This window comes from Mytilus californianus, unplaced genomic scaffold (genome assembly GCF_021869535.1).
Source record: "Mytilus californianus isolate M0D057914Y unplaced genomic scaffold, xbMytCali1.0.p SCAF_11, whole genome shotgun sequence".
In the NCBI taxonomy this organism is placed as follows: Eukaryota; Metazoa; Mollusca; class Bivalvia; order Mytilida; family Mytilidae; genus Mytilus; species Mytilus californianus.
The window spans coordinates 69,416,598-69,443,372 of NW_026262593.1; the positions used below are offsets into that span (position 1 = coordinate 69,416,598).

The window sequence follows — 26,775 nt, forward strand, 5'->3', positions numbered from 1 at the left end:
ATAGAAATGTCGATTTTGATCTAGAGAGTCATTCAAATCCGATTACGCTGCAAATTTAATTAAGGCATCAAGCATGTGCACCCTATGTTTGTATTAGAATTAGTACATTGCCTTGTTTACAAAGCGAAAGACAGTCAACAATTTCATGTATTAACAATTTTAATAACAACAGTGATATACGGTTTTCATGAATCTTTGAAAATAATTTTAAAGCTTCTCTACCTGTATGTTATATGGATTGATGTAAATTCTGCTTCCATTCATTACAGAAAATAATCGACGGCTTACAGTGGACAATGAGTACCCATTGGTCTATCGATTTGGAATATCAGTTTACCAAAATACATAAATATGGTCGATTAAATAGTCTATGATATTGTCGAACTAATTAACTTATTCGTTATTGAAATCGTTGTGGTTATTTACCATGATAATTCTTTAAAGCATACAAATACAAAAATGAAAACAACACTTTATAAATTTCATGCGTCCGAAGCGAAGCCGAATATTTTAAAGACAAGTAAAAGTGAATATTTTCCAGCGTGAATATATTAACTAAAATATTTTGGCAACTAATGAAAACTTGAGCATCTGTTAATAACAAATAATGACAATGCATTTCGACGGGGAAAAAACCCATACCGTGCCGATTTTCTCATATCTTATTAACCGTCATATATTACAGCCTTTCAACAATCACGAAAAAAATGAATAAATCAGAAAAGATATAAGGAAAATACTACTTTTGTAAGATATATGAAAAGCGGCACAAGTTTGAACAGTTTCAATTTGTCTATCACAGTCATTAGCATAATCGCCTACGCAAGCAGCATACTGCATAACGTGAGCCACATAATGTTGTTCTTGAACGCCATGAATTAAGTACGAAACAGGACCGGAAGCAAATATTGGAACATCTTCTCCACTGTGAGTTTCGAATTGTAATGGTACAGCACTTTGTTGAATATAATCAAACGATCCTATAAAAAAATAATAACAAAAATACAAGTACATCATTGTAAGACAAACAGGGGTATCCAGCATTCTTGAATTCATTTTCTCATCATTTTGCCTGATAATGAGATAAAGAGATCATTTACATTAAATATAACACTCTAACCCGACTCCCAGAACGGATTACACGTGAAAGGAGCAAATACAGATTCTTACACCATTATTTGATGTCATTTCTTTTCTCATTTTAAGTCGTGCGATTTATTCGTTTTCAAATTTTCTAAACTACTTCTAACACAGATATTTGAGTTACAGCAACACTTGAGTGCCTTGATTAATGATCTAAAAAGAACTTGCCTTTTATTGCTTACTATTCGGTATTGGTTTTCTTTGCTCACTGTTGAAGGGCGTACGGTGAACTACATATAAAGTTGTTATATACACGTCACTGGTGGATAGTTAGAACATGTCACCTTGACAATCAAACCATATCTCCATATTTTTTTATTTTGGTTCTGTTGATGTCCTGTATAAAACTTCAATGGTTGAAAAAAATTGTGAGACTGCATATGTTGGACAAAAATTCCAACCTTTTCGGAAGCCCAAGTTAATGGTTACACTTTAGGAGCACTAGCATGTTGTGATGAATGTCATATTCAATCTAAATTTTCTAGTATGGGTTAAGGCGATCACAAATAACCAAAAGACATATAAGAGATAAATATACAGGTGTCTATACAACACACACAGCCCTTAAAAGTCCCGTGTCTAAAAATGTTTAGTATGAATAAAACAGACACTATCAAAGTACCGATTTCTTTAACAAAAACACATTAAATATACCATCAGACAACCGCCAATGTGTATTTGGCCCGGTAGATTTTTTTTTATTAAATCTCAACTCCCCTTTTAACTTTCAGATTTAGCTTTTCTACCGATTATTTCAGTTGTGACAAATCACTTTCTTGCAGTCACACCAAACCTTGTTAATCACTGGTATGGTAATTCAATATATGTAATATTCAGCACATGAGAATGGTCTGTATTGACTTAAAGATTATATAAGGCCAATTAAAAACGTCACATGGAAGTGGATGATAATTACTGAATTATTCGATGTGGACGTATCGGAATAAAGGAAAGGCTTAACACTGTGCGCCAGTTTCATGTACACAAACTTGAGATCAGTATAAGTAAAAAAAAGCATTTTTGTTTATCATAAATTTAATTTACCACTGATTGGTTGTTGCAAAGTTTTGCTGGTGTAATGTTAGTGATATATCAAAAATTCTACAAACTCTATTGAATTCATTTTTTGTTTAAGCTCGTCGTAATATAGAGCTTGTCGTCATATTCCGCAAGTTATTCTAGATATAACTTAGGCTATTTGAATAACAAAAAAAATGAATGTAGTGCAAGATATTAAACTAGAACAATCATTTCTAACTTACTTGTGTCGATACCGCTTAGATTTTGTCGCCCTGCTGTAAAATTTGTTCCTGGGCCATTGCCGTATGATAAAGTCGTATACGGCATTCCGTCAATAGAAGGTTCGGCGTCAAATGGTTCCACTAGTCCTTAGGAAAAATACGTGTAATATTAGTGTAGATTGTTAAACAATAGTCAAGCTATACATATAACTAAAAAGAATAAAATTATTGATTCTATAAGATCACACAAAATTATGTTACTGGTGTTAGAAGAGACGGCGGAAGATACCCAAGGGACATTCAAATCACAAGCTGAAGACAAACTGACAACGTCATGGCAAAAATTAAAAAGACAAAAAGGACAAACAACAGTAGGGAACAACACAACATCGAAATCTAAAAAGCTAAAAATCTTATATGCTCCGGAAGGATAAGGATAAGCTTCTCCACATGTAGCATCTTTATTAAAATGTTTTGACTAAAACTTCAGAAAATAAATGAATTTGATTTTATACTGCAAATGTTCTATTTGCTCAATCAAATGAATTGACCACATACACTTTGACTTTATTAAGTCTTGTTTGTGACGTTGATAATGTGTTTTCGTAAAGATTCATCTTTGATGTCCTGGAAATTTTATGGATTGCGGAATTTTCACGTAGTTTCAAATTCATAATCGTCATTTTAGCAAAAGTATTTCAATCTTAACAGTTTAATTAGTTGAAGTATAAAATGAGCAACCATGTACTGTCCCAAAACATACTTTTCATCTGTGCTAGCCTCCAAATAGGAAATAAATGCTCGGCACAGCCTTATATTCTACTTGCACACACACATTTTATATTTCAGATAATATTCGGTAGTTCTATATTATCTTATTCTTGTATATTTTGCTTTTTCATCAAATCTGGAATTAAGATATCCAAAAGTGACCCAATGTCACCCATCAAAATAAAATCGTTCAATAATATTACTTCATATAGTTTTTAAGACTGCACAGTAATTACATGTATTTATTCTTAAAAGAATAAGAAAACACAAAAGAAAAAAATCGCAAAGCACTATTACTATCACCCCCTGTTTTTGGTTTGATTCGTGTTGCTGAGTCTTCAGTTTTCTATGTTGTTTTTTTGTGTTCTGTTGTTTGTATTTTCGTCGTTTTTCGTTTTTTTCCATGGCATTGTCACTTTGTTTTCTAATTATGAGTTTTGGTAACTTTCGCCATCTCTTTTAAAGGTGGAAACAATCAAAGGCGCTTTTGTGACAATTGTATCTATGCTCTGTGATCTGATCTGATATTTTTAAGAAATGCTAGAAAATTTGAGATTGATCATAAAGTCATATAATAAAACAATTGATTTATAACATCAGTTGATACAATAGTTTATCAACCTCATCAACAGTCAATAATTGTATAATATCATACCTAGAATATCATTGCCTCTGTTCGTGTATCCACCAATGGAGAAGACATGTGAATGGTCAGCTGTTACGATAATTAATGTCTCTCTCTTGTCAGTCATTTCTAAAGCTGTAGATATAGCCTCCTCAAAAGCTAAGGTTTCCTCTAGTGCTAAAGCTCCTTTTGTGTCATGATGTGCGTGATCGATTCGACCACCTGAACAAAAAATGTATTTGATAGACAATATTAATGGACAACTGTTAGTTTATTGTTAAATAAACCTTATTTCACGTCACATTAACTTCAGGTTAACTATTTCAAAACCATATATTTTCTTTAAATTAACTAAATGCAAAGTATAATTATTTAACCTATTGAGATAATGTTTTCCATTTTTCCCCTCACTTTGAGGTAAAGTATTATACAGATCAAAGGATATAATCTGTTTAACTTATCTATAACTGTTTCTGTTCAGAAGAAAAATCCACTAAATGCACACTTTTGGGGTGCAATTTATTGCTTTTACAAAGTTTCGTAATACATTTTGCTTCCTTTTACAGTACAGTCGAAACTCCTTTAAATAACATTTGTAAACATTTCCTTGTTAGCTGTTCTTTTTTTATTAAGAGATGTTTGTTTTCTATTGTTTTACCCTTTTTCTTGGTTGTTTTTGTTTATTTTTCTCTTCTTTTTTTTACATCGTTTTTGTTTTTTACATTTCATATCACTACAATTGGCTTTAATGATATCTAACATCACAATTTCGATAATTCATACTTTCTTACTTAAACCCGTTGATTAACATATATTTAGATACCCCAAGAAATTATTTTTTTTAAGGGAAACACTATTTACTCACCCTCAACCATTAAGAAAAATCCATTTTTGTTTCTTTTTAGTATATTTATAGCTTTTTCCGTCATTTCAGCTATACTTGGTTCCCCATTTGAACTTGTATTACGATCTACCTCATACTGCATGTGAGAATTTTCGAACAAACCTAAGAAAGTGTTACAAGATATGCATTTAAAATATCTGACATCAATACAAAAAGGTGTAAAAAACAAACTCCTCATAGATACCAGGGTAAGTATACCTCAATGAAACATAAACACAAAGACGCCATCCAAAAAAACACAGAAAGGCGTCCCTGAGAATGGTATCTTAAAAGGGACTGATTATAATGATACTCCGTAAATACCAAAAAGGAATACAGTAGAACAAAGGTTTGCAACGTAACACTTGCTTGGTAATATGCATTCTCCGATTTTATCCTAGCTCTTGATTTAGCTAAAGTAAAGACATAGGCGGATCGATCTTATAACAGATAATGCATCTGAGTACGGTCCCGAAAAAATGTTTCGAAGTAAAGAAAAAAAGTTACCTGAAATTTGAATAAAATCACGGCCATTTTTCGAAAAACAATTATGACGATTTTTGTATCAAATGATTAGGTTTGATTATGAATATGGTTGTATATGACAGCTCTCTCCATACATTAAAGGGTGCGCTGTTTAGGGAATAAAAACAATGTAACGGCTAAGAGGAGAGATTTAAGCGCTATCATTCATGTGTAACTCGTCAAGTGCTGAATATGACTGTACCAATGAGTTTGTAATCCAATGGTTGACAACTTCGTGTTACATGTGTTTTGTATTATATTTTGTTGACTTGAATACCGCGATTGTTTTGACAATGGGGCTCTTACAGCATACATTTGTACCTTAAGAAATTGGTCCTTTTTACAGACCCCGTATATATATGTAATACAAAATGTCTTGACAGCAGATATACCTATTTAAATGCACATTCACATACGTTTCTCATGTTTTCCACTACTAAACGCCTTTTGTACAAAAGCTTCATTGTAAGCAGTAAATCCTTATCAATTGATTCATGATATGAAACAGAACTCATGTTATGAAACACAGAACCCTGGAGTACTGTTTTAACTTGGAAACGTATAATTCGATTGCAAGAGCTGTTGGATTGTTTCTGAATAAAATGGAAAGTTCGCAATGGGAAAAGTTTGAGTCCTCTCTTTTGATTAATGAAAAATAACATATTCTCCTAATCTTGAAACTATTCAACGAGACAACAGTTAGCTGAATTGCGAAATTCAACATTTCAGGATAAAGCTAGCTTCTTATTTTTCTTTTTGTAAAGCCTGTGTTGGATTTCTGCGTCATCGAATAAAGGAGAAAGAAGTCAGTCAGAGGAGGAACACAGTTTTTTCTCATAGAAATGCCGACAGTGTGTTGAAAAACACGTAATCCAAAGTGTAACAAGCATGTTTTTCTTTTCACTTAGATGGCACCTGTATAAAAGTCTACTCTTTAAACGGATAAATGAACAAGTAGGCGAACATACATGTATAAGTGCTGTTAGTTTCCATAGGAATCCAGACTGTCTGATGAAAAGATACGTCCACCAAACCTTACAAATATTTTGTCAATAAAGATTTCTGAAGATGTCAGTTTGTCAGAAGAAGTGGGGATTTTTTCAGCACAAAGTAGGATTTGTCCTTTTCTATCACACATAGTTGTATCTACTTCGTCCATACATTATTTTGTTTCAATTCCTAATTAACTGTACACCGAGGAATAATTGTACAAAGGTAAGGAGATATGCTGCCCTTTTGATGTCAATTTGGTTAAATATGCCCCGAAAAAAAGATAAAGAAAAAAACGAAAGAGACGTACACCTCTCTGTGTTAGAATACAATACAAAATTCTGGTATGCACACAACGTGTTTTACACTTATGATTAAAATGTATCGAGATATTTTCAATTTCCATACATACCAAGTACATAATCAGTAGTCATTGGGTTTATGCTATCAAATTGTTGATTGTTCCACACGTATTGGTGACTTCGACCTCTTGCCAATTGCAATTCTTTCCATCTCTTTAATGATAATTATAGTAATCGTAATAAAGCAAACGATTTTAATTCAGTATGCACAACACGTGTTTCTGGAATAGCATTAATCCTAAACGCTGGTGACCAAATGTATGAGAGCAGAAAACTCATAAGACCAACATAAATAGAACACTCAAGTAAAGTATGGAGTTATACAGAGTAAATTATTTCACACAAATAATGCAAATACGAAATTAACGCATTCCAGTATCGATATATACCAAACTGCACTACAAATTTATTCTACCAGAATGATAATGTAAAATTTTCAGCAATGTGTGTACAGTTAGAATTCAAGATATTTTAAAATATATTTGTAATTACAGGGTAAATGCTGTTTTTTTATACAATAAAAGAATGTTCAATAGTAGAATTATCTAAAAAGTGACTGAACAGCTTTGATTTGTTAAAAAAAGAGAAATGTCTGAACAGAACAGCTTTTACGGCACATAAAATATTTGAAAATAATAACATGAGTAATTTTTTCAAGTTTGGCATTTTATATAATGTAAGGATCAAAATGACCGTATAACAATAATAATGAAAATTAAAAACAAAACAAATAATAACAATAATAATAATAATAATGCTATTAATAAAAATAACAATAATAATGATTGTGGTAATATATAATTTATAGGCTGGGTTTATGACAAGTATAATAAGTAGTTAGGTCTGGGGTAAAACTTTAACTAGTATGAGGACTCTTGTATTTGTTCGGTCAATACTTCTGCTTTTATTGATGCATTTATCATTTAGATATCCAACTGCTTTTTTTCTAATGCAATGCAGTATTCCAAAACGAGCATTGAATAAAAAGGATGAATTAAAATGAAATAAAAAAAACAAATCCATGAAAAAAATAGATCACGTTTCATGTACAGGTGTCTTAAAAGACAATACCATAGTAAGATCAAGTCCATCCTGTCGTTTTCCCATTTTCCCATACTCTGGATCTGTAGTTGTGTTTGGCAGAAAATTTCGTCTTCCACCTCCCATTGCTACCTGATGATTTTAAAATTAATAGATCAAATTGATAAACGCAATATTGTTCTTTGGACATGCTTTTGTTTTCCGTCATACACAATATTTTCCAAGTTGACGTTGGTTCATACCTGTCATATTTGATTTTCGTTAATTGTTTTGTTATAGAATAGGCCGCTAGTTTTCTCGTTTGAATTATTTCATTGTTGAAGGCCTACAAATGCTGATCACCACTTCATATTAACTTCAGTGGACAGTTGTCTCATTGGCAATCACACAACATCTCCTCATTTTAATATTTAGTCAACTTTTTAATACGCAATATATAATACGTTCTTTATTTCCCGTTCAATATATCTTAGCAGTAACAGGCTGTTTAGTTTTGATATGGTTGATTCCGTAAACGTTAATACTCGACTAAATGATAACTTCTAAAAGGACAAGCATTTATTTGATTACTTATTTGTGAAACGAGGCCACCAATAGACGTATTTAGATGCACGTGTTTTCATAACCTGCTAATTACAATTTACATGTAACAGTCATTGATGCAACAGTGTCAAGTGGTTTAGTTATTTGTCTAAAGTGTCAAATTGATCTCCCTTTTAATTTCATTTCTTTTCTCGAATTAAATAAGGTTATCAGAATGTTGACATTAGTCTCTTTAATTCCACGAGAAAAAAGATATCACTGATTAGTAACAGGGGTGTTTTGCTAACATAAATATTACTCCAGCAAGGTTATGAGGAAAAAACGACTAAAAATCAAATCTACACAAGTTTTACGGTTACAATGCGAGTTGGTTGACCAATACAACATGTATGTGTTACAATTCACGAGTTACTTTTTTGAGGTCTTATATCTTAAAGTACCCGATTAATTGTCTGATCTGAGAACTTTTCCTTATTTTTGCATGGCGGGGAATGCATACAAAGACAATTATCCCGTCGAGGCACTATCGTTCTATTCCGCTTGAAGTTCCTGTGATTTACATTCTTTTGATTTGTATAATGCGAATGTATTTACAAGTTTTGAACATCAATGTATTACTGTTACCTCTTATGTAAAAGTCCGTAGTCTTGTTGTGTCTTTTCGATATTGTCATCGACGGTCATTTCACCTGATATTTACTTCGCACATTGTAAAAGAAAATTTATGAAAATTCCAAACAAAAATATGTTAGAAAGGATCGCATGACATCACGCAAATTATGAAGACTAACGTTAACACTAATCCCATTAGCACAATGTTTCACCAGTTCTTAATTGAGATGATTAGGAAGGATAATCAGTTATTTTTGTTGATATAACATCTTATTATAATTACAATTATTAAGAGTATCTCACCTGTATATCATAATTATCATTGACAAGTTGATAAGCAATGTCGGTACAACCACCAGTCACTCCTGCGTTAATCAAGTCTTTATCATTCTCCCAATATCTCTGTGCTGAGTGGGCGTAGGCAGCTGCAGGTGTAGCATGAGTCAGTCTGGTTGTTGTCACTACTCCTGTTCCTCTTCCTTGTAAAGTTTATAAAAATTGGAAAAAGAATTATGCAGTAACAACAACTGTTAATATACGGTTGTCCTACCATATGTTTGGGGAAACTACCTTTTATTTTCATTGTTTTTCAAACATTAACAAGATCATACTATGTCAAAGCCACTTATACATATTCCGTTAAAGATATTGTCATTCTTAAATCTACAAAATTTACATAAATCATTACAGTATCATTACGTCCAAGGACGTGATGCGGAGCTGTATGTGAAGTCAAACACGTACACGGATATTAAATGAAAAGTTATTGTAAATGACTTTAAAATCTAGTTTTGGATCTTGTGAAAATGTAAAATATTAAGATATCATGGTCAATTATACATGTTGAATGTTTGAAACTATCGATTATTAGTCAATATAAATTACAGTATTATTAGAAAAAAAAACCCCGTTTGAACTCATTTACAAGTAATACTACAGAGTTATGTATAGGACATATCCCTACCTGCATTTTGGAAGTGATCTAAAATAGAATACACCCTTTTAGTTATAGATTCCGTAGAACAGTTGTCAGTTTTAACATCTTCAGTATATCCAATAACTTTAACGTTTGTCTTAACCCCACCCATCAAAGCTGTAGCTGTCTGTGCAGAATCTGGTACCTGTCGATCAACACCATAAACCTAAGAACAATATGTAAAAGAATAACGACGAACGTGAACATCAAATAACATATACAGATGGGCTATAAAAACGCAACAAGAGATTATTTTGTTTATTTTTTTTTTCATTTTCGAATAGCAATACTTGTTAAATACATATGTAAACAAAATTATCATTCATTACTTCATCGTCTAAATAAAGTTTCAATGTGGAAGTTGAATTGATTACGCCACTTTAATTTGCAAATCATGTGGTATGCACTGAAATCCATGTTTTCCTTATAATGAATGTGTTCCCTGTCAAAGACTGCTTAACACTAACGCCTAAATGATTGACCATTTCTGTGGTGATATCTTAAGTTCAGTTTTGTGAGATAACTGAGTATGCCTCTGTCTCGCCCATTGCAGTCTGCTTTTAGCAATTATGCGGCTTAAAACAGTTATATGCAGTCGACTCTGTGGAATTGCAGTATATAGGTAACATTTTTGGCGTTAAACTGTACTACTTGGTTAGCAGTTGACGTTGCAGTCGTAAATTTCTCTGGCAAAAAAAATTACCAAATTGACACACCTATTTATAGGTTTTTCTAACAATATATAGAGTGGGGTTATTTTTCTTTTACCCAGTTGGCTCTTCTATCAAAAATTATTTGTCTTCATATAAGAATGTTTAAATGCACGTAATGTCTATGAATGTGTAAAAAGAAATAAAAAGATGTGGTATGAGTGCCAATGAGAACATGTATGCCTATTTCTTATTCTCTTGTTTGCAATTGATATGCCTTGAAGGACATTTTGATTACGAAATACACTGATTTGGAGTGCATTTCTTTCTAACCAAATTTTGTAAACGTTGTGTGGCATTTGTTGTTTTTTTTCTAAACGCTACAAAAGTAGAAACAAATACATCGTTAAATCAGTGTTTACTGTTTGAACTTCCAATAATGCATGCACATGTTGTTGGTAAACAGACTTTTTGCAAACGTAGAAACAAATACATCGTTTAATCAGGTTGAAGTTGAAACAAATGTAGCGTTTGTACAACAAACGATGAACGACAAACTGTAGACGCATTTTTAGCGAGTGCATAGTTTGTCAAAGTTTATGTAAACTTTGCAAACGTATGTTAGAAACAAGTGATCAAAACATGTGTGCGCTAAGCCGTTTGCATCGTTTGTGTTAGAAAGAAATGCACTCTTGATTTGATTTGAGTTGTATTATCAAATACTTTGGATAGAAAAGACTAACTGTTGCCGATGAAGAAATAAGGCTGTAAATTCTAGAGATTAAACAATGTAAAAGTATCTAAACATTGAACGGTAGTATTCATTAGGAAAAGAAAACGCCTTCATTTAGGTATATTTTTACACTTGTTTAATTGTATGTTTTCAAAAATTGACCATATTTACATGTATGTAGTAACTGAAATTGGTGTCTTACATTGACATTTGAATGTATGGTGTTAATATCAATCTTCTGTAAGTATTAACAAATACGATCACAGCTATTAGTGTTCATCTTTTTTAACATCAAAGTAATATACTTTGTTTATATCAACTCCATCTTTTTTTTATAAGTTTGCCGAATAGTGTTAAAATTTACTGAAGTTATTTTGTTATTTTACCTACAATCCTTGAGTATATTTCATACATTACTTTTACCTTTGACAACGCAACATGTGGAAATTCTTCAAATTTTAAGACTGTTTCTTCCCCTGGTCGTCCTTGTTTTTGGCCTTTGTATATTCTAGAAGCAGTTATGGTAGACATACCCATACCGTCTCCGATAAACAGAATGATGTTTTTGGCAACATTGGTGTTGACATCAGGTTTTATTGCTGATTTGAGGCTGTCTTTTGCAAACTTGTTCCAGTCTGTGGCTACATTATTAAAAAAAGTTTTTTTTTGTGTACTTCAATAAAAATAATTTTAATCAAATAAATGAAACATATCCTTGTATTTGCCATTAGTATATGCCTTCTATCACTACACTTTGTAGAACACATGAATACATGTACGAAACTAGTATTATAGATTCAAGATGACTGTCTTCATTTCAAACGTTTCAAAAAAGTAAAATAACAAAAATCCCGAACTCCAAAAATTCAAAACGGAAAGTCCCTCAACAAATGGCAAAATCAAAAGCTCAAACACATCAAACGAATAGAAAACAACTGTCATATTCCTGACTTAGTACAGGCATTTCCTTATGTAGAAAATGGTGGATTAAACCTGGTTTAAAGCTACATTTACCAGTTCAATTCCAAACATGTCAAATTCAAATATAGAGAAAAAAGACCATTTTCAAAATATATAAAATTTGCTTATTGGATTCATTATCACCAGCTTTTTGAAAAGGATGTAAACCGTTTGGGTGGGGGATTCAAGTCATAAATCGATTTGATTTTGATTTTTGGTGTTTTAACGCCACTTTTAAGCACCGCTTTTGGGCTATTTCGTGGCGGCCAGTTTTTATTGGTGGAGGAAGCCGGAGCGCCCGGAGAAAACCACCGACCTTCGATAGGAAAACTGACAATCCTAGTCAATTAAGATTGGAGTCGAGTGCACCCGCACGAGCGGGGTTCGAACTCACAACCTCAGTGTTGACTGGCTAGTGATTACAGTAGTAACTACTTAGACCACTCGGCCACCGAGGCCCCTAGTCATAAATCGAAGAATAGAAACAAATATTGGGCATCAAATACAAATCATAAGACAAACAACTATCCACAAAACCCCAACAGAAATTTCGATTGAGCAATACCAACCGAGAAAGCATGTACACAGAGAGACGACGTCTATATTAGATTAAAATCTATTTGTAAAATGATTTTTCCTTGGAAGCAGTATTGCTTAAAAAAGTATTTACCAGATGTAAAATGGTAGATAAATCTTATAAAAATATTTTTGTTCAGTTAAACAAATATTTGGAATATTCTATTTCTAATTTGTCAATAGATAATATAATTGCAACTAAAAGATAGGATTAAATAACCGTATGCTTACGCTACAACACATTTTTCTGTTATTTTTTCTATTGATTAAGCTCAAACCAGAGTTTTGGGAAGCACAGTCTAAATACTTTGTGAGTCTCAACACCGAAAAGACCTAACATTTGCTGAAGATATCAACCAACATCGTGTAAGGTTTACTTCCAACTTACTTTTTAAACAATTACAAAATAAATAAAAAAAAAAGTACAGTCAACATTTTCAGGAACAAAATTTGAAAATTAAATCATCTGAACTTGCTATTGTACTTTGAAAATCTTCAAATACGTGCACCTTTCCGGCATCATTTACAATTTTGTTCAACTATTGCAAACTGGTTTTCCATAAAAGATATACACACAAAATCATAAAAAAGAGTATTATTTTTTTCGAGAGAAAACAATTAACAATTCTACGTATCCCATATCCGTATTTCTAATCTTTTATAAGGACTGTATTACTTGACCCCATTTTCTTGTCCATTTTAAATTTGGACTATTTTTGTTCTTAGCGTTACGTTTCACAACAATATAAACACTGTACTTTGACACCGTCTTACGTGTTCATATATCATAACTCGTTCGCTATGCTCGTGTCTGTAGTGACGTTTTGGATTTCAATGACCGTAATCTATGTATTACTGGTAAATTATTAAGTCAGGGATATCGTTATCACAAATTACTTAAAACCTTTACTAAATTCTTCCGTAGATACAAATATTTGGTTTGGAAGTTTGGCTAGAAAACGGGATAGCAAATTCTTATTTTTACGATGATGTTGTTTACCGAGCCCTGAAATTTAGACTATACGGTATGGGTTTTCTCATTAATGAAGGCTGTTCGATTGCCTATTATTGCTTACATCCACTTCATTTGGTGGATTGTTGTCTCATTGGCAATCATACCACATCTCCTTATTTTTTATAACGAATTGTGCATGCATTAATGGATGAAATTTTACAGAATCGACCCTACTTCAACCTGAGCGAAAATTCTGCTGTTCGTGTAACTTATTTTTTATCTTTTTTTTGTCGTGCACGCATTTGTTGTTTTCAACACACTCCGGATCACACTGTTAATGAATAATAATACTGATGACAACAACGTAGAAAAAGAACTCAAACAGAATAGTCAAACCGGTCTAAGGAAAGGTAAACTTCGTCTAAGTTTTAATACATGTACGTGAAACCTCGTAATTGAAATACAGTAGCTCGGCGAAATTTTTATGGGTATACCCACAATAACCTTTAAATCCTTGATTATTAACTATATATTATAACTACTTAAATAAAGGTTAGACATATATGACAATGAGACAAAAATAATAAACAATTAAACAATAGGTGATTATGGGGTAAATGTCAGTAAAAGCCATATAAAATGCTTATCTGGGAAAAGTCTGATGACGTCACAAACCTCCGCTTTAAGCTATGCTTCCGATACTGATACTGATTTCATTGACCTTTACTATGAGTGGCTGCTAAAAATGTAGAATAATGTCCTCCACATGTGTGTGGTATTTAAAATGGACGTGTTTTTGTTCAACAAATTATGAATGGGATTTGTTTTCGATTTATGAGTTTGAATATCCCTTAATATATTTCGCCTCTCTTTTAAAACAAACATATCATCCACATACATACATCACCAAGTGTTTTTTTCTCATTTTTTTTTACTTATTTTGATTAAAGTTAAGGGTTTATACATATAAAACACCAAATATACAATACAACTTAACTTTATCATAAAATTATATTAATATGGTCCTATAATTTAATTTTGGATGTAACGCGTCTTCTGATTGGCTGACGTTGTTTTGTTTATCAGCTCATAGACATAATTTTGTCATGTGACCGTGACGTCTTCAACGTTTTTTCATGGTTTACTCTGGTTTAAAATGGAATTTAGAATTAAATTATAAGAAATGACTGTAATATTTTTTCTGTCTATTCGAAATAACATAAAAAATGTGGTGCACACTTTAAAATAACCCGCTACGCGGGTTATTCAGCGTGCACCACATTTTTATGTTATTTCTTCATAGACAGAAAAAATATTACAGTCATTCCTTAAATAAATGCAATACGTTTACTGAATTTATTGTATGAAATTGTCCTGCATTTTTACCTACGAAGCCAATATTCTTAAAATCGTCACTGATGATGAGCATGCGGACTCAAACACTATTTTCCTATTCACAAAGAATATTCCTAATTGCTGTTTCGTGTGACCTACTTCTATAATTTAAGCTTTCTTGTGGAATTTTTACCAAACCTCAATTGTGTGTCGTCGTTATAATCGCTCTTTGTTTAGAAAAAAATAAATGGTTTATTAGTTGAAGTTCCTAATGTTAACACGATCATTTTGCATGCTAATTTTCGGTGATCTTTACTTGAAATAAATAAATTTTAAATGTCCTTGACAAAATCTTATGTAACGTTTTTCTTAAGGCATGTATTTCATTTAAAGTCAAGTCTGTAGCGTTTATGTTTATAAATTTCGACTGCTAACCTTCAAGAAAAATTTGAATTTGTATTGAAACTGTCATCAAAGCGAAGGGGATAAACTTTAAAGTCAATTTGAAAATTAAACATAGATTCGTGTGTCGTCTTTTTCCCCCAGCTAAAGCGTAACACACTCTCAACAAAAGGTTTTTTTATCCTTTTGTCTTTTGTTGAAAAGGCTGTTTGACACTTTATTTTCGTTTTTATTTCATCTAAATATGTACCTGAAAAATAAGCGATTTTCACAGGACATAAATATGTTTTATTATGTCGTGATAGCAGAAATAACGAATTGTCCGGAATGTGTAAAAAGTTCGATTGACAAAAAAGTCCCCTTTATATTGTCAGAATGCTGAAGTACTAATCGGTGACGTCTTTGTGTTTGACAGATATATAAACAGACTATTGGAATTACAATTTGCTTCAATCTGAACACCGTTTCTTGCGGATTGTATAAAAACTCATCAAAGATTAAATTAACCGATGGATTATCGTTAAAATTGAAAAGATATCAGCCAACTCTATAATGTTAGTTTGCTCTTAATACACGATGACACTCATCTGAATCATAATATCTGTACATTTCCGATGGGCTAGTAAACAAGGATGCTACTGTACAACCAAGGTCTCCTTTATTCATTGATCTAAGTCAATAAATTGACAGAAAATACAATTTAATCCAAAACTATATGACAACATAGTATTAATGGATGTTACCTACAACATTTTCCATTTCAGTATACCATAGACGTATGATTATACGCTATACCTATGCCGTTTAATGATACTTCACAGATGGTTCCTGTTTCACAAAAACAAGAACGACTAAAATAGACAATTCAGTATATTTACGATCATTTTTGTGTGTGTTAAACACAGGACATGATCGCTTCTAAGAACCTCTTCAAAAGGTTGAACACTGACATCTGTATTTGTTCATTCAACCATGATGGATATAATCAAAGTAAGATTGTAACGGTCGACTTCACGGATTGGTCAACCTTTATTAGGTGTAACGGTCGCCTTCACGGATTGGTCAACCGTTATTAGGTGTAACGGTCGCCTTCACGGATTGGTCAACCGTTATTAAGTGTAAGGGTCGCCTTCACGGATTGGTCAACCGTTATTAGGTGTAACGGTCGCCTTCACGGATTGGTCAACCGTTATTAGGTGTAACGGTCGCCTTCACGGATTGGTAACCGTTTTTAGGTGTAACGGTCGCCTTCACGGATTGGTCAACCGTTATTTGGTGTAACGGTCACCTTCACTGATTGGTCAACCGTTATTAGGTTAGCATGTCACAATTGATCGCATATTTTATTTACAAGAAATATAAACTTAATGACTTCTTTCTAATGCTGCATTTGATAGAAATTGACTCATATTCGTCTTTAATCACAAGGTAGTATGTTCTTATTGTTACAAACTTTAGATATGTCGTGTTAACTGCACACTGGCATCTGTTTTTGATGGTAGTAATACTTGTGAAGTTATTTGTGATTGACAATATTCGAGAATTGTGATCTGGATTTCAACTTTTAATGTTTTTTTTTTTTACATTAATGTGATGTTATCTTCTGTCTGTTATTTTGAATATAATTCAACGTATGCTCGACACTTTGTTAATTTTAACTAAGTAGTCGTAAAATTGAAGTTATTGCGCAAACTCACTACCTTCAAACATCGTGAACCCCAAAAGTGAATGAATCTTGAAAGAACTTTAAATAGTCAAAAATTGAATTTGTGAGTTAATTTCAAACCATATATCTGATAATGTGTCAGGATACATAACTTGTAAGTACCATTGTTTATAAGGAGAAGTTTGGGACAACATTGGCACTTTAATCAAAGTTATTTCAAATTTCTCTGAATTTCACTATTACAAATGCTGAATTTATGTACTCTAATAATACATTGCAGGTTTGATAAAAAATTTTGCGTCAGTTTAATTTCAGATTGTTTTATGAAAATTTGTCTAATATTTTAAAATTTAAAAGATGTTCTCAAGATGCTTAAAAAATGACAATTTTACTTTGTATATTTGGTGCGTCTTATGTGTGTTAGAAGTATTTGAAGTTTTATTTGACAACATTTTTCACAGATAAAAGTTATCATGATTGCTTAAAGGCAAAGTTAAAGATGCTGTAAAAGTATGACTATCCCAGGTTGTAAAATGTTTCGGTTATTAAAAAGATATTTGCCATTTTCGAATAAACTAAAAGTGATGAAGTTAAATATTTTTAAAAAGTACGCTTGAGCGTCAGCATGAATATCAACAAAGCATAATTGAAACAAAACTATTACTTAATTTCAAAAAGATAATAAGTACGTTTATTCCATGTGGTTTTCTTTAGTAATAAAAAAGATATTTCTCATAAAATTTGGCAAAAGATACCAAAGAGATATTCAAACACATAAGTCGAAAACAAACTGACTATGCCACAACAGTAGACAAAAACACAACATTGAAAATAAAGACTAATAAACAATAAGACATCTATTTAAATTAATTATTTTTTTACCGGAAACACGTGAAAAGGAAACAAATATATATATTTATAAGCATGTTTAACATAAATCATTCGTCAAATGTGTTACTGACCTGACGAAAAAGACAGTAGAAATGATATGCACATTAATAATATCATCGTTAGACTATGAAGCTTACTACCAAATCCATATGAACTGATTTTCATCCTTCAAAGTAACCAAATGTTGTTAATATATTCGAAACTTCCTAATAGAGAATTACTATAACCGCCAGTCTCTAAACCAGAATACGAAATATTTATTTTATTATTTTTGGTGTTTTAACGCGACTTTTGACCACCGCTTTTTGACTATTTCGTGGCAGCCAGTTTTTATTGGTGGAGGAAGCCGGAGTGCCCGGAGAAAACCACCGACCTTCGATAGGAAAACTGACAATCCTAGTCAATTAAGATTGGAGTCGAGTGCACCCGCACGAGCGGGGTTCGAACTCACAACCTCAGTGTTGACTGGCTAGTAATTACAGTAGTAACTACTTAGACCACTCGGCCACCGAGGCCCCTCGAATACGAAATAAGACTACCTACTACTATCATACAGGTAAACTATAAGGGTGATCTCAAAATAATGTTTACTCTAATTAATTTAACTGTTTGAGTACAAATTAGAATTTATTAAGATTCAGAATCCTCCTAGTACTTAATACAATTCCAATATCCTCTGGTACAAATCGGAATTCTGAGTTATGCGGCGTTTGCACTTAGCCTATTTTGTATCTCGTATGAGATCAAACTGCGCTACAACACGAAAAGTGAAAAAGTGAAAAAGTAGGACTACTATCCTCAATTCAATTATCTGGAATGTTCTATCATCGTCTGAACGCAATCGTAAAATTTCGTCACAGGTCCTATGGATTTGGAATGACTTGGAGAGTTCGGTTAAGCCCTTCCGACATTAAGATTCGTCCTGTCACATTCTGGAAATTCGGCCCATTTTGTCCTGTCGGATTAAAAACTCAACTATCTTATAACAGATTCTGCTGTATCGGATCAAAATCGAAATAATTTCCTGCGTCGGTTCACTGTCTGGTCATTGTCTGATCTCTGTCGGATCATATGTGGAAGAATCGATACGCTGCAGGACAGATTTGGTTGTTTTTTACCCTGCGAAAGATACAAATCTAATCAAAATCAGAATGAGAACGGAATAATCGGGACGTTTCCTGAATAATATCTTATTGTTGTCGTGATTAAATAAATTTCCAGCCACAAATAACAGGATCTTGATCTGAATTTTACAAATTTCCATCGGGAATAGTCCTATCAAGGACGGCAGTAAAATCCTTATGTGTGATTAAGCCTTGATACAAATTAAAATCAAGTTCAAATCATAGTTATGTTTATCTATTCACTGGCAAAACATACTTTGTGCTCTTTTATTCATCCAACCAAATTGTTTTTAAATTTTTCTTATTTTGCCAAAACACTGTTAAAATCTTGCGTCAATTTAATGACGTCACAATCAGATTGTTTTATCATGTATTTGTCTAATATGTAAAAATATTTAAAAAATTTTCTTTAGATGCTTAAAAGATGACAATTATACTTTGTACATTTAGTGCGTCTTTTGTGTGTTAGAAGTATTTGAAGTTTTATTTGACAACATTTTTCACAGATAATAAGCTATCATGATCGTTTAAAGGCAAAGTTAAAGTTGCTGTAAAAGTATCTCTATCCCATGCTATAAAATGTTGTTTCAGTTATTAAAATGGTGTTAACCATTTCCCAATAAACAAAAAATGAAGTAAATAAATATTTTTTAAAAGTACGCCTGAGAGTCAGCATGAATATCAACAAAGAATAACTGAAACAAAACTATTACACGATTTGAAGAAGATAACAAAAATACATTTATTCCATGTTGTTTTTTTTTTGTAATAAAATATGTTTCTCATAAAAGTTAGGCAAGCGATACAAAAGGGATAATCAAACTCATAAGTCGAAAACAAACTGACAATGCCATGGCAAAAAATGAAAAACGACCGTATGACAAACAGCAGTAAACAAAAACACAATATAGCAAATAAAGACTGATAAATAATAAGACATCTATTTAAATTAAAATTGACCGGAAATATGCACTGGAAAAGGAAACAAATATATTTATTTATATAAGCATGTTCAACATAAATCTTTTGTAAAATGTGTTACTGACCTGACGTAAAAGACAGTAGAAATGATATGCGCATTAATAACATCATCATTTATAGACTGCAAAGCTTACTACCAAATCCATATGAACTGATTTTCATCCTTAAAAGATACCAAATGTTGTCAATATATTCGGACCTTCCTAATCATGCTAATAGAGATTTACTATAACCGTAGGACTCTAAATCAGAATACGAGTACAGACTACCTATCATACAGGTAAACTATAAGGGTGATCTTTAAATAATGTTGACTCTAATTAGTTTAACTGTCACAGTTCAACTTTGAATTCAGTAAGGTTTAGAATCCTCCTAGTACTTAATAGAATTCCAATATCTTCTTGTAGAAATCTGAATTTTGAGTTAAACGGCGTTCACACATATCACCCGATTTTGTATCTCGTTTGAGATCAAACTGCGCTACAACACGGAAAGTGAAAAAGTAAAAATGTAGGACTACTATTCTCAATTCAATTATCTGGAATGTACTATCATCATCTGAACGCAATCGTAAAATTTTGTTACAGGTCCTTCAAATCAGGAATGATCTGGAGAGGTCAGTCAAGCACTTTAACATTAAGGTTCGTCCAGTCACATTCGGGAAATTCAGCCGATTTGCCTTGTTGGATTTCAAACTCAACTATCTTACTACAGATTCTGCTGTATCGGATCAAAATTGTTATAATTTTCTGTGTCGGTTTACTGTCTAATCTCTGTCGGATCGTATGTGGAAGAATCGGGACGCTGTCAGGACAGATTCGGTCGTTTTTTGACCCTGCGAAAGATACAAATCAGAGTCAGATTGAGAATGGAATAATCGGGTCTTTCCCTGAATGATAACTGATTGTATTCGTGATAAGATAAATATCCAGCCACAGATAACACGATCTTGATCCTATCAAGGACGGCAGTACACATCTATCAAAATTCCATAATCTACTAGTAGAAATGGGGATATGCAGATTTTTGCGGAGAGGAATCTGGATTTTAGTAGAATTAACTGGATTAATTTTTTTATTATAAGTATTTCAGAAAAATACGAAAAGAAAAAATAATAATAATTAAAAACTAATTGTTCAGAGAACAATTGAAGGTCTCTTTCTACCCCACATGCACATATTTTGATATGGAAATATTTAAAGCCTGTTCAAAATGTTATTTCTGATGTAAGGCGATAGTTTCTTCAAACTGATTCCAAAAAAATATGGTTTCTATACACTCTTGCTTAAAATCATGGAGATAAATTGCTACTTCAAGTTTGAAAAAATGTCACTTCCTGTATTATATATAGGTCATTTGACTCTGATTCCAAAACTATATGGTTCTAGATACTTTTATATTAAATTAATGCAAAAGATGGCTGCTTCCGGTTTACTTAATGTCACACCCGGTTGACTTCTTCAAGTTATGTTTTTTCCTACCAAATGCAAAAGACCCAAAGGCTTTATCATGTATCAATATGAAGCTATAGCAAAGGTCAAAGTCTAGAACTTCAAATTTACCTTTGACCTTGACCTTAATTTGAAATTCATGAAGCAAGGACCTCATATTAAAAGACCTTGGATCTCTACTATGTATTGTTTATAAGTTATATTCCCATACATCTTTTTTTTAACATTCCAGTGGAGAAAATGTAACCGTTCAGCTTCAAAGAAAAAAATTCCTGTTACAACATATCGCAATTAACAATTTAGTGAAAATCTTTTGTCGGTATATATTTCAGTTTCTTAGGAGTAGCATGCACTAGCAAATGCAAAAAATTAAAACACGACCTTGACATTTGACCTTGACCTTATTTTCTTTTTGGCAGACCAAGGACCCCAAATCAAAAGAGCATAGGTCTCTATCATTTATGGTTTATGAGTTACTAATATATTTCACTTATGTCGAATACATAAAGGAAATAACTCTCATATGGAATCCTCAGATCTCTTCGATCAAAAATATTCTCGACAACCGGAGGATATAATGAGCAATTTGGTAAAATAATTTTGTCGCAGTCTGCACAAGAAAAACAGTGTTCGGGGAGATAACTCTTACAAAGTAAAGTGAACGGTTAAGCGGTGTCAGTTTCAAAAGCGTATAATCTGTCCGATATCATTTACCAAATATCAAAGCGACATCTTGCGAAACAACAAAACCTCTCAAGAAAAAAATTAGGTGGAAGAAAAAAAAATAATCAGAACAAAATCAAATGGTTTTTCTACGGAAAAATGGAAAGACCTAATAAAATGCCACTATCAATAATACAGTACAGAAACGCAGACTTTCTTGGAATTCTTTCAAAAGTGTTTAGAGAATGACATTTTGTTACATTGAGATTTGGGGTGGGGGAGTATTCCTGTTCACCAATTGTAAGGTCAGCTTATTTATTCCGTGCAAATGAGTTAACTTTCATGTACACATCTATTTCCTACATTTTGTGGGGCAAAACATTCATATCCATCCTGTCATAGGCGAAATGATTTTGTATGTTTAGATCTTACTACCATGCCTTAATATTCATTTCCAAAACCCCTCCAGAAAATTAAAAGATTATCCGCTCATTCATTATAACATTATGTATAGCATTTTGGTGATCAATCAATTTTGTAAATACAACACAAACTTTAAAACTTTACAATAGACATACATGTACATGTAATTGGAAATCTTGAATTTGAAATTCAAATTTCAGTGAAGAATTAGGCTGACTAACGCCCTTATAATAGCATGTCCTTTCACCCCGACAATGTTTGTTAGAAATTAAGACAGGTTTTAATTATAAGTCTACACCACTATGAAGTAAATCAAAATGTTCTTTTTATTATGTTTTTTTAAGTAATCATGTAAAAATACTAAAAAAAAGTACAATCAAGGATCCACCTAATACATATCTGGAAAACCCAGTTTCTACTAGCAGATATTAGAATTCTGATTCTAGAGTTCTGGATTCTAAGCAGTATAAATCAGAATTCCGATTTATACTAGTACAAATTAGAATTCCAATTTGTTTGAGAGGTAATTTATTCATTTTTTTTTTGGTGTTGTTGGCAGTGGGGGAGGGGAAATGTATTTTACTTATCGTCTTCAATCTTAGAATAAGGATTAAAAGTTTTTATTTCAATGGTGGGAAATATCGAACCCTATTAGGGTCAGAGCATTGATTTTCTACCTGTGAGTTAGCTGTATTGCGTCTTGCTGTTTGCATTGATTCCTTTCGTTATTTTCATTAATTGTATTAAGCTAGATCGCACTGGTCATGGACATTATCAGACATATCCAACTAAAAAAACAAGAAGATGTGGTATGATTGCCAATGAGACAAATATCCACCAAAGTTCAAGTGAAGTCGATGTAAGCAATTATAGGCAACCGTACGGCCTTCAACAATGAGAAAAACCCATATCGTATGGTCGGCTACAAAAGGCCCCGACATGAAAAATATGAAACAATTCAATTGAGAACACTAACGGCCTAATTCACAACAAACCAATTTACGAAAAACAAATATGACAGACGTGAACCAACGACAACTACTGAACTACAGGCTCCTGACTTGGGACAGGCACATAAAAAATTTGTTGAAAAAGACTTAACTTATCAGATGGATACAAATAGAAATACATCTAACAAAAACACACAGTGGACGTGGACGGGTACTTGTACATCCCAAAAAGTACAGATCTGCGAGTTCTTGCAGTTACTGACAGCTAGATCAAAGCCAATAACAACTAATGAAAAAAAAATCATGTATCTAAGACTAAAATATCAATCAGTACACATCCACCATCCAATGGATTTAGTGTAAAGACGTCATTAACAGTCAGAGAAAAACATGACCTTGTGCAATGACAAACTATAAGTATCGACAGATTGTAGTACCGTGAAAGTACATATGTGTAATATTTAGTATGGTTTTAATTTACTGATAACAAAATCAATATTTATGCCAATAAAATCAAGGATGCATTTAATTCATAAACCTGAAGTACAGGACAGTCCAATTAACATTATATCAAACTAACGACGTTTTATATGGCTAGGCTTTGTTCTGAGAATGCCAAGTGGAAGAGCATCAAAAGTAGCTCTCAACTGGACAACTATAGGAAAGAGAAAACCAGGCCGACCTCTATCACCTGGAGTACTGTTGCTGCTGAAGTACAAGAGATTTGGGTAAGCTCAGCATGTTGCAAAGGACAGAAAAGTATGGAAGAAGCATGTGGCCGCCTTGTGTTCCATTCCGGATGAAGAGGATAAGTTAGTGAGAAAGTAAGTAAATAACTACCATTTGTTTAAATATTGTGGTTAGAAAAACTTCATCAAGTTCAATAATTCTTCAGAGCAGACATTTTGGACTTTATAAAATGTACGATTTAAAGTCCGACAGAGGACCACACTATGCTAATATTTCAAAACCAATGAAATTTCAGAGAAGCCGCTACACTGCGCAGTAGCATTGTTGATTTTTTGTCCTACAAATAAAACGGAAGAATGTTCAATGGTAGAAAGGTGTCAAGTTTTCACGTTGGAAATGTTTTACACTAAACAACAACAGATACAAACGAAAACAGGCACAAAGTGATGAAAAAGATAATCAGGTATCTAGAACGAGATAATTTTAGAAAGGGAATAAAGAAGACACACAAAAATCCGAATCTTCATGAGATGGACAGTTAAATCAAGATGCTATAAGAGTGTTTGGGTGGTGGTAGGACGATTGAGAAAAAAATTACTTCAGTTGATAATACTTAAATGGAGAAAATGTTCAAATAATTGCAATATGATTTTTCAAACTTAAATTAAGTGTTACAAACGATTGCTACACCTATTGGCAATTCCCAGATCAATTCACAAAAGTGTACAGTATGATGAACACACAATGTGTTAAGCAGTAAAGGGGTGGGGTTAGATTTAAAAATATGTTGTATGACTTCCAAAGAGACAACTTTCCAGATGACGGGGATGAAAGCTACTATACGTCAACAGCTTGTCCTGAAATAGAAGTTCCTTCATAATGTGAGTTCCAAGTGGAAGAAATATTATCTAATATTTTTTTCACTGGAACAAATATTACATTATTTGTTCCTAACGTAATAAAATGTATAGAATATTTGTTCCAACTGGAACAGATGTTATGGCATTGTCCAGGGTAACTTCTGTAAGGCGGAAAAAACATACGTAGACAAGCGTACTGCTTTCATCAATGAGCAAAACCCATACTATTAAGTCAGCTATGAAAGACCCGACATGACAAAATTTGAAACCATTCAAACAAAAAATCAACTCTTTTACAACTTGATGAACTATAAAAAGTAGCACTGAGTTCTTAGAGGACGGAGGTAATTACGAAACGCATTCATGAGATTATCAGTGCCCATTTTTTTTTCACTTTAACCATGGCTGGGAATTACTTTCGTTATGAAGTAGTAAGGTATTTTTGAAATAATTACCTAATAACATTAACACAAATCGGATCAAATATAAATTCAAAATATTGCGGAAAAGAGTTTTTTTCTGGAATTAACACAAGAGGATAAAAAGAAACTGATATCTTGGAGAAATCATAATCAATGGAAAATGTTTAAAGCAATTTTGCGAAGAAACGAGGAAGTGTTATGATCATCTATATTTGTATAATTTGCTTTTATTTAGAGAATATATCGATAGTGGGCGTGATTTCAAATAGTTGTGAGCTTTCACATGAATTAAAAGTTTGTCCCAACACTATATTGTATGCCCTTTACAAAATATGAAATAAATTCATAAATACCAGACTTATCATTTTGTTCGCCAGACGCGCTTTTCGTCTACAAAAGACTCATCAGTGACACTCGAATAAAAAAAAAATAAAATGTCAAATAAAATACGAAGTTAAAGAGCGTTGAGGACCCAACATTCCGAAAGGTTTTTGTCAAATACGGCTAAAGTAATCTATTTCCTGAGGTAGAAACTCATAATTTTGTATTAATATTGACAATGGCCAAACTGTTAATCTCGTTGTATGCAAACTATAGCACAAGCTATTTCGCGGAAACAGTTTTTCAAGTTACACAATCTTTACTTTTACCTTCTTTCTATAAAAATCAACTGTAGTGATGTCTTGAATTGTGAAAGAAGGACCATTGTTAACCTTGTTGGTTAGTAACATGTATATAATGGGAATCATGAAACAATTAAAAAAAACACCAAAAAACCGATAGAACATCTACTGTTTATCAACCCGATAATTAGCATGATAAAAAAGAATGAATTCAATAGGTTTTTTTACGGTACCTTTTTATTTTAGTCAGAAAAATAGATATTTTACGTTTTATATACTAGCTGCCTTTACATGCTGATTTTAGGAACTACCTTGATATGAATTGAAAATATGATTTATTTTTTGTAATAGTTTTTTGGTTATTCGTGTGCAAAGCACACGAATAAAGTAGAACCACCTCTATAAACAGAAAAAAAGTTACTAATCTAAAAATGTGAGCTGTTTTTAGCTAACAATGCGCACACATATATGTGTATACTTTCACATCATGTAAATTCAATTGTTAAATAGTATCATATTACTGACCTGAACATGACAACAAAAATGAAATGAACATTAATAAGAACATGACATATATGTCCTTACGTCCCTGTTAAACGGATGTTACTGTAAACGTATGTACAATGTCAATGTTTGCATCATTCACATATCCCGAGTGATTGGTTAGTATCACTGTCTGGACATCGTCACAGTTCAAAAAATTCAACCT

At 32.5% G+C, this 26,775-nt stretch overlaps 1 protein-coding gene across 2 annotated transcripts; it reads right to left on the minus strand.

Annotated features, from left to right (window-relative positions):
- Positions 1–129: 129 nt before the first annotated feature.
- LOC127720596 (alkaline phosphatase-like) lies at positions 130–26,775 on the minus strand. Of its 2 annotated transcripts, none has more exons than XM_052227264.1 (10): positions 26,592–26,775; positions 11,518–11,735; positions 9,700–9,877; positions 9,039–9,214; positions 7,612–7,713; positions 6,591–6,693; positions 4,646–4,786; positions 3,811–4,002; positions 2,406–2,531; positions 130–980 (listed from the first exon to the last, which is right to left on the minus strand). In XM_052227264.1, exons 1-10 carry the CDS (start codon positions 26,632–26,634, stop codon positions 697–699), a joined length of 1,563 nt encoding a protein of 520 aa, XP_052083224.1. In that variant the 5' UTR covers positions 26,635–26,775; the 3' UTR covers positions 130–696. The 2 variants fall into 2 exon arrangements, with proteins under 2 accessions (XP_052083224.1, XP_052083223.1); XM_052227263.1 differs by lacking the exon at positions 26,592–26,775 and adding an exon at positions 20,050–20,240.

Bases quoted from the DNA above. Each gene is read 5' to 3' on its own strand.
- LOC127720596 (XM_052227263.1), bottom strand. From the start codon at position 20,098: ATGATGATGTTATTAATGCGCATATCATTTCTACTGTCTTTTACGTCA. The intron at 4,003-4,645 runs GTGAGTAAATAG...TTTTTTGTTCAG, and splicing joins ATTTTTCTTAATGGTTGAGG to GTGGTCGAATCGATCACGCA. The intron at 981-2,405 runs GTAAGTTAGAAA...ATTTTTTTATAG, and splicing joins TCTAAGCGGTATCGACACAA to GATCGTTTGATTATATTCAA.